Genomic DNA, 9,274 nt, shown 5'->3' with positions numbered 1-9,274 from the left:
CCTGCCTCTGCCTCCCAAGTGCTGGGATTAAAGGCGTGCGCCACCACCGCCCGGCTTTTTTTTAAATGTTTGTTTACTTATTTATTTATTATGTAGACACTGTTCTGCCTGCATGCAAGAAGAGGGCACCAGATCTCATTATGGGTGTCTGTGAGCCACCATGTGGTTGCTGGGAATTGAACTCAGGACCTCTGGAAGAACAGTCAGTGCTCTTAACTGTTAAGCCATCTCTCCAGCCCCAAGAATGTGCATTCTTTAAAAAAACTCCTCAGTTAAGTATGGTGGTACACGCCTTTAATCTCAGCAGTCAGGAGGCAGAGGCAGGCTGATCCCTGAGTTCAAGGCCAGCCTGGTCTACAGAACGAGTTCTAGGCCAGACAGGGCTACACAGAGAAACCCTGTCTTGAAAAACAAAACAGAACAAAACAAAAACTCTCCAGCCAGGTGTGGTGGTGCACGCCTTTAATCCTGGCCCTAGAGCGCAGAGACAGGCAAACCTCTATGAGCTCAAGGTCAGCCTGGTCTATAGAGTGAGTTCCAGGACAGCCAAGGATACATAGTAAGATCTTGTATGAAATAACTCCAAAATAAGTACACAAATACAAAAAACCTCTCTGTGCTTGGTTGCTACATAGCCAGGATGATTTCCCCGCCAGACACCTGCTTTCTAGTTAGAAAGACCTAACACTTGACTAAGGTCCCTCCGTGAGCACCAGGCACTTGGGCCACTGTTCCAGTAAAGTCTCATTTTTTCTCTCTGTGGCATGGGGATAATAAAGCACCTTAGGACTGTCTCAGAACTAGATCTAGTTGTCACTTGGTAGCAGCTACTTATTTGCTAGGATTCTAATTTGAGATTTCCCCGGGGTGGGGATGGAGGCTGGGGTAGAAGGGTTGCCTCACGACCCGCCATTCCTAATGCTCACTGTGGTCGTGCAACTGGCTGCACATCTGTACCGCGCCATCTGTGTCCCTCCCAATCTCGGTAGCCATGGCTGAGGAGGAAGAAAGGAGGGCTGGGAACAGGCAGATCACATACCTGGTTGTTTTTCCCTTTCTGCCGACACTTGCTTTGCATCTCTGGGGAGGCCTCCCAGTGGATCTAGTGAGAAGGAAGGGAACAGACTGCAATATTGACCTCAATAGCCAGTACCCAGAGAATCCCACAGTGGGGCTCCAGAGGACAGGGGAAACTGGAGTGGGCTGGAAGGCTGGGGAAGTCTCCGGGTGACTGAGATCCCAGGGTGCTGGAGACCTTATGGTTGGTCCAGGTGCCAGGGGCTGACCTCTTTGTGAGCACCATCTCCTATGTCACGGGCGCTGAGAGAGAACAGGGCGCCCCGAGCTCCCACCAGCAGCCGTTCTGAAGCCTCCTCCAGCAGGAGGGTTGAATAGTTCTGGGCTTGGCCCCTGAAGTGCCGGATCCGGGAGAGTTCTGGGAACAAGAGAGGCAGGGAGGTGTCTGGGGGGCTACTTCCTGCCCCCAGCTCTGGCAGCCATCGCCTTTCAAGGTTGGGGATCTAACCTTCATAGGAGATGGTCATCCGTGGGGTGGCATCTAGCTCTCGGGGGGGTCTCCGCAGCGAGGGTCCAGGGCCAGCTGTTACTGTGAGGAAACCGAAGAGGAGGGGCCAGAGCCTCCCCCACATCTTCCTGGGGAAGTTCAGAGCCACGAGACCCCAAAGGCAGCCAGGGCCAGAGTCACAAGACGGGAGGGGAAGAGCAATCTCTGGGGTCAAAGTCCGGGTAGTGATCACATGGAAGGTCAGGGGTCAGGAGGCCATGGGGATCAAGTAGTCATAGGGCCATGGAGGATCCTGAAATGGGGGGGACATGGAGCCACAAGGTTGTGTGGCCATGGAATCACAGCTCAGAAGTCAGAGGGAGGGATGGGTCAAGTGCCTTTCTGCCTTAAATGCAAATTCCATGGAGAGCGGGCCTTGGAGGGTCCCAGTAGGGTTGTAGGCTACTGAAGGGGTCACCTTGCCCCCAAACAAGGGTGTGTGGGGGAGTTTCAGTTCTCTCTCTGTTTTCTGAAGGAGAAAACAAAACAAAACAAAAAATCAAAATCCCTCCAAAATGGGAAACTCTTTGCTCTGTGTGTGGGTGGCAGATGAATGGCATGAACTAGACTTCAGGGGGCACTGAAGGACAGAGGCCCGACATCCACAGAACTCCCCCATCAGGACAGATTCACAGGCATTCTGCCCATCTCTGCCCTGGTAAAGAAGGCTGTGGTGAACGTACCGCCTTTATAAGACCCTAGACCAGCTTTTAACCCACACCCATGGAAACACTCTTGCCCAGTCAGACAATGGGACCATTTCGGTAGAGCATTGGTTCTCAGACAGGCCTATCCCCCTGTAGTGCTGCCTGCGGGGGTGCCTTCTGCAGGAGGCCTGGGCAGTCGGTTAATGGGCCTTTGTTAATTTTGTCCTGTTTCCCCTTTGTTTTTTCTTTCCCATTGGTCTGAGAGCTCCCTTTGGAATTTCTCTTTAATTAGACACTTCTCTTTGGCATTTTTCTCTGAGGGGGTGCACATCTCTGTCCTGCCCATGCGAGTCCATACTGCACCCTCTGGCTGGGCATCCACACGAGTCGAGTCCCTACCTGCTAGACCTACTGCGGGCAGGTAGCTCCAGTGTGAGGGGGTGGGAGTGAGGTGCGTGAATCTGGGTCCCAGAGCTGCACAAGTGTAATGTCTGTGCAAGAGAGGGCAGTGTGTGCAAGACCAGTTAAAACCTAGACAACAGCATGGGGACAGTGAAAATGGAACCCTGAAATCCTGGCCACCTTTAGTTTTGCAGCTGAGGTGGAGCTGGGTGGTAGGCCTCACCCTTATCTCTGGTGAACTTTCAAAGATTTCCTGGGCTGGACAAGGTGTGGAAGACGCCTGATCCACCCAATGTCATCAGACACCCATAGGCAGGGTCAGAGGGTATCACCGTGCTCTCTTTTTCCTTCTGGGTCAAATATTAACTCTCTGGCCTTAAAGAGGGGAGGGATCTGGAGCTGGTGAGAGGAACAGCAGGAATCTGGAGAGTCTGTTCAAGAGTTAAGGGTTAGAACTGTATGAGAGGGAGCAAAGAGAGCCTCTCTGCACCACGGAGAGCGAGCACCTCAAGTTCTCCTTTTGGGGGCTGGGGCCACGGGAGGTTCCAGGCTGCCTGAGCTCCACCTGACTGTGAAGGCACACCTGTTTACATTTGGGGCCTCCTATTTGCTCAGCACAGAAGGGGGAGCCCTATGGGCTGGCTGAAGCCAGTGCCAAGGATAGGGCAGGAAGAACAGATCCTAGATCAGAGGACCCACTTGGTGCACAGGGCACGGCCCAGGTGTGCATTTATTTTGGGTCATGTGGGTCCCAAAGAATGTGACACACTTGCATACAGGTGTGCACGCATGTTTAAGTAGGGCAGAGAGCACATGTACTTACAAGAGTCATGCACACCCCCACCCCAGAGGCTTAGCAAAAGTATGCTCACACAAAGGGCCAAGGCCACACAGTAACAATACACACAAGGTTGTGCCCACACGCCATCCAGTCAGTGGTTCACATATCCTCCCTGGTGCACAAGCAGGACACATACATTGCTTCCTATTCAACAGGAGTTCCTTGTCCACACACATTTGTATGGGGCATGCACACAAAATAGTTGATAGTGGGCCAGGCACAGCATACACATGTATTCAGAGACCTCAACCACAATTACATCGGGCAGAGACAGACAGACAGACACTCGCGGTGAAATGCCAGGTACAGCACACATGTATTCAGAGACCTCAACCACAATTACATCAGGCAGAGACAGACACTCGCGGTGAAATGCTAAGGGGTCCGGCTTTGGCTGAGATGCACAGCAGAATCCCCTCCCTTTTCCTGAAAGTCTTGGTTTTGGTCGGAAGGCCAGTTCTCTCCCTCTCCGTGTGTGTGTGTGTGTGTGTGTGTGTGTGTGTGTGTGTGTGTGTGTGTTAGGGTGAGGGGCTTCTGACCTGGGGTGAGTGCTTGAAAGGGAGAATGGGTAACTAACCAGGAGAGGAGGCCCTCAGATTTAGCCAAGGGAAGATGGAATGCTACCTCACCAGCCCCCCCTTTCCCCCTATGGACCGCATCTACATCTGGGGAGCTGGGCTGAAGCTTTCAGCCCCCACTTAACCTGTTGGGAGGGCCGGGTTAAGGGGCAGGGGGTGGACCATGCCACCCCTCCCCCAGTGGCAAGAGGGTTCAAGGTCTCCAGTTCACACCCCACACTTCATTCCAAGTTTGGGTTCCTTCCCAGGGCCTGCCTGCTGAACTCTGATCATCTTCAGTTGGATCCTAGGGTGGAGAAAACTGGGGAGGGTTCCCCCCAACAATAAGCTCAATAGACTCTCGACCTTCATCCCTGATGTCCACCTGCCTGGGGTTAGCGGTATTTCCCTCTGTCCAGTAGGATGGCGGTCTCTCCTGGCTTGAGGGCACCTCTCCCTCGCCTTCCCCTCCCTCCACCATCCTGGACAGTCCGCGGTTCTCTCCTCTGCTCAGATCTAACCTCAGTATCTACTGCTGCAGCTCGAGGACAAGCTCTCCTTCGATCCCGCTGGACGCCAGGAGACATGACCCAGATCCAGGGGAACATTGTTCTCCACGCGGGTCTCTGCCCCGCTGCGAACCCCGACTCCGCGAAGGCGGGTCGGCGCCCTGTGCGACCCGAGGCCTGGCCCGCACCCCTCTAGAACCTTTTATGCGGGACCGGGGGTCTCGGCGGTGAGAAAGGCCTGGCCTATCTTGGAGGGTGGAATGGACGAGGACAAGGCTTTGCCCGGCCGCGGCCCCCCGCCTTGCCACCGCCCGCACTCCCTGCCTCCCTCACCTTTACGCTGGGATCCGGGGCCATAGAGACGGCGACGTGTGGTTCCGCGGCCCCACAGCACCAGCTGCGGGAGGAAGGGGCCGCGGCCGGAGCAAGGCGAGGCGGGGTGGAGGCGGAGCCGGGGGTGGGGCGGGGGCCGGAGGCGGGCCGGAGGCGGGGGCGGGGAAGGGCGCCTGCCCTCTTTCGCGCCCCCCACCACGCACAATAGAAACGATTTGTGGGAGACGCTCAAGGCCCACGGCTCCTAGTGTCCCCTTTCTTCCAGGCTTAGTCGTTTTGGGTACAGCCCGCCACTTGGTACTGTTGGTGGGGATGCTTATCACTGCGTGCGCCCTAATACAGGCTGATCCTGCCAATCTGCCCTGGTCCTAAGACCCCTCCCATTTACCTATTGCAGGGACTCGTAAACCTCGGGTCCCTGAATGCTGTACTCTGCTCTCTAACCTGCACCTCACTTCTTGCAAAACATGTTTACCATGCTCTCTTGTCTTTGGCTTAGGGTGCCGGTGTGCAGATGGGGACTATAGTAAGGGCATCAGGATTCTGCGTAGCTCTTGGTTCCCAGTTCAAGGTGTGTGGCTCCCCCTCCCCGTCCCTGCCAGGCTGATCAGCTTGAGGTCTGAGTGGGTGAGATGGGGGCCTGGAAGGATGAAGGGACAGCACACAGTATACGCTCTTTATGCAAAAATAACCCACAACCATGCGTACGGATTCACTCAACAAATTTTAGCCTAAACCTAGGCTCACCTCAGAGATTGTGTTTGTCATTTTCCATTGTCATTTTTAACTCCAAACTTTCAGTCTTTCCAGTCAACTAAATAACTTGTGCTTACCAGCATCAATCTCCTCCCCCAACTCCTTTAGGATGCTCTTCTGGGCAGATTCAGGCTCTCCTCCTTCTCAGGGCTTATTAGAGTGAATCCAAGGCTGGGGTTCTGGCTCAAGGGTACAGTGCTTGCCTAGCATGCAGGACTGACACCCTGGTTCCACCCCCAGCACTACAGAAACACAAAAACAAAATCAACAGTGATATTAGCCTTAAATGCTAGTGAAACCTGAGCTCTGGCTATGAACCCTACACCTCCTCCCCAAATCCATGACAACATTATGATGGGCAAAGAGCATGAAAAATAAGCCTAAAGACTCTTTCTTGCATGTACCTAGATGTTTGAGTACGCTTCTAGTGGCATATGAAACTGATGAGAGCCTAAGAGGAAAGTTCATTCCTCTTCCAGGATTCCCCAAAGCTCATACAGTTTGGCACCCAATCCATAAAATCTTAGAGTCTGGACTGTGTGTGACTGCAGACTGCTAGACAGAAGGGCCCAGATCACACTTCCACCCCGTCAGAATGTCTCCTGGCACTCTGCAAACAGGATACTTACTGTGTGTGTGGTGCAGCGGGGGAGACTTGGAGATACGCTTATATTCGAAAGAGCACACACTTTAAAACATTTCTTATGTTTACTTTGTGTATGCATGCATGCATGAATGCATGCATGTCACCACCCATGTGTAGTAGTCCAGAGGATAAATTGCAGGCAGTCTGTTCTCTATCAAGCTCAGAGGTTGCCAGGCTTGGTAACAGACCCCTTTTATCTGCTGGGCCATCTTGCCTGCCCAAGCCAAGCCCATGCTTTACAGACTGCCCTGATTCCCTTCTTTTTCTGTATCCCCATCCCATTGTGAGGAGTCAGTAGCTTCGTTTTATAGCTGGGAAAACAGGTTTGAAGCGGATTGTAACTTGCCTCAAAATATGTTGAGCTGATGGAGGACAGGATTGGAAGAGTCTGAGAAGGGTTAGCCAGGCAAGCCTGGGGAAAATGGCTAGAACAGACAGACTTGTTAGGTAGAATAGGAAGAAAAGGAGGGGCATACAAAAGGCTAGTGGGTTTCATTTGGTGATTCAGGAATGTTCTTAGTGGAAGATAGAGAGGGAGAAGTCAGCTAATAGCTTGGAAAGACTTCAGAAGAGCTGACAGATCCAGTACAGATCGAAACGGTAGGCTTTGTGGGAAGGTGGGTTGGAGGCAAAAAAAGACAGAAGACTGCCAGCCCCAGTACCTGACACTAGAGAAACTGCAGGGACCGGTAGGTTAAGAAGCCTGGCTCCCCAAATCCACAGACATGTAATGCTGACTCCACACCCCTCAGGAGGAAGCAAGTAAGCCAGTGTGGCAGGTTCTGCAGCTCACTGAGCTGTAGGGAGCTGTGAAAGCCTTCAGCGAACATGCAAAGTACAGACGAAGTCTTGAGTGAATGTATATTGTTTGACATGGGCATGGCCATATCAAGGGCCCCAGTACCTCAGGCCCCTGGGTGGTCTGAGCCTTCAGGAGGTCCAGTGCAGATGTTGGGAGTTTGTGCAAGTACAAGTGTGTGCAACTAAGAGTGTTTAAGAACAACTGAGCAGTGTGTGTAAAAACCAGCACTGCAGCCTCCTCTGCTTGGATGACTGCAACCTGAGTTTGCTCCCCAGTAGAGACCTCCTACTGAGATGATCTTCCTCCTCCCTGTGCTGTACAAAATAAATTCACTGGGGTCCAGTTGTTGGTGGCTAGAGTGCTGTTCCATCAGCGTGAGCACAGTCCACACAATCCCAGCTTTCCTATATGAGCATGCTTCTTTTCTTTTTTTTTCTTTCGAGACAGGGTTTCTCTGTAGCTTTGAAGCCTGTCCTGGAACTAGCTCTTGTAGACCAGGCTGGCCTCGAACTCACAGAGATCCACCTGCCTCTGCCTCTAGATTGAAGGCATGCATGTGCCACCACCGCTAGCCTGTTCTTGCACCTTTTCATTTTTATTTATTTAGGTTTTTTGAAACAGGGTTTCTCTGTATAGCCCTGGCAATCAGCCACCAGAGAGTTCTTACTCTACCAATGCTCAGACCAAAGGGGCAATCGTGTCCTTAGACTGCATTGAGCTCCTGTCTCCTCAGGGTTTATATTCCTCTCTTTGCTCAGCCATATCACTCCTGTCTCCACTTCCCTAGTGCTGGGATCTCCTTTGTGTGAGCTGTTTCTCGTTTAGACTGGATCAATTTCTTGTAGCCCAGAGTGGCCTTGAACTAACAGAGATCCACCTGTCCTGGGATTAAAGGTGTGTGTCACCACTGCCTGGCCTCTAGTGGCTTAGTTCTGCACTCTGATATTCAGGCAAGCTTTATTTGTTAAAACACAAACAAAATATTACCACACCTGCGAATCAAGCGGGCAAATTCTTGACTGTAAAGAGAGGACTTGAAATCTAAACAAGTTAGCACTAATTGAAACAGGTTTGTTGAACACACCTTTGATCTTGGCAGTGGAAGCAAGAGGATCAGTTCAAGGTTATCCTCAGCTATATAACAATTTATATAATACATAATATAGCCTGGGCTATAAGATTTGTGCCAGGGCTGGAGAGATGGCTCAGAGGTTAAGAGCACTGCCTGCTCTTCCAGAGGTCCTGAGTTCAATTCCCAGCAACCACATGGTGGCTCACAACCATCTGTACTGAGATATGGCGCCCTCCTCTGGCGTGCGGGCATACATGGAGGCAGAATGTTGTATACATAATAAATAAATAAATCTAAAAAAAAAAAGATTTGTGCCAGATCAAAACAAATAAAAAACAGTTCTAATGCAGTAACTTTGTTCCCTGGGACCCGAGGCCGGCCATTTGTCGAGTGGGGTGTTACTAGTCCTTGGAGTCACTGCTGGCAGTTTCACAGGGCAGCTGTGTGAAGATGCCATTGGGAATTCTTCAGAGAACACAAACCAACTAGACTAGGCTAGTTTGCCTTCCCAGCTCTACAGTAAGACAGAGTGAGGCTGGTGTCCCAGACACTTCAGGGCTCCAGGGCTAGTACACAGACGTGAACTCCTTGTGTCCAGGAAGATGCAGCCTAGGAACTGAAACTCTGGCCTAGCCAAGATGTCCTCCTACCTCTTGCCCACCTGGTGCCTTTGCTCCTGTGCTGCCATCTCTGCCTCTGGTTGCCAGCACTTTCCTTGTGGAGGGTATGATCTTTTGGTCACACACAGCCTCAGCAGCAACTGCTACCTGTGTGACAATGCTGTATGTTATCTTCCTGTGCCCCAGAGGCCTGCATGGCCTGTTATGTTTTCTAGAATTCTAGCCACTTGTCTTGGAGTCAGATCCAAAGCTGGTCTTCTGGCTTGGCCTCCCCTGACTCCAGCCATGGTTATCAAGAAGAGTGTGTCAGGTCACGTCTGCAGATGCTGGAAGGCCACTCTCCACCATCAATCTTACGCTGTAGCCCAGGATGGCCTCAAGCTTGTGATCCTCCTGCCTCTGCCTCCCATGTGCTGGGATTTTAGGCATGAGCTATAACACCAGGCCAACATGCTTGGTTTATTTAACAAGAAATCATATTCTTATGCCTGGCAGCAGGAACAGGGATGGATGCCTCTAGAATTC

The 9,274-nt window shown here is 51.9% G+C and overlaps 1 protein-coding gene across 2 annotated transcripts in view; it reads right to left on the bottom strand.

Annotated features, from left to right (window-relative positions):
* The window catches only part of Sema4g (semaphorin 4G), a 14,913-nt gene extending 9,964 nt beyond the window's left edge, over positions 1–4,949 (bottom strand). For both annotated transcript variants that reach the window (XR_001229027.2, XM_005352349.2), the window contains exons 1-4: positions 4,854–4,949; positions 1,526–2,033; positions 1,287–1,435; positions 1,040–1,102 (exon numbers count right to left, since the gene is read on the bottom strand). Coding sequence is in view for 1 of the 2 variants with exons in the window: in XM_005352349.2 (XP_005352406.1) it covers positions 1,040–1,102; positions 1,287–1,435; positions 1,526–1,649 (336 nt within the window). In the remaining variant the exon portion in view is untranslated. The remainder of the gene's footprint in view (positions 1–1,039; positions 1,103–1,286; positions 1,436–1,525; positions 2,034–4,853) is intronic.
* Between the last annotated feature and the right edge of the window lie 4,325 nt (positions 4,950–9,274).

The sequence above is a fragment of the Microtus ochrogaster genome, chromosome 8, assembly GCF_000317375.1.
Source record: "Microtus ochrogaster isolate Prairie Vole_2 chromosome 8, MicOch1.0, whole genome shotgun sequence".
Taxonomy (NCBI): Eukaryota; Metazoa; Chordata; class Mammalia; order Rodentia; family Cricetidae; genus Microtus; species Microtus ochrogaster.
This window is presented reverse-complemented; position numbering and strand designations above follow the sequence as displayed.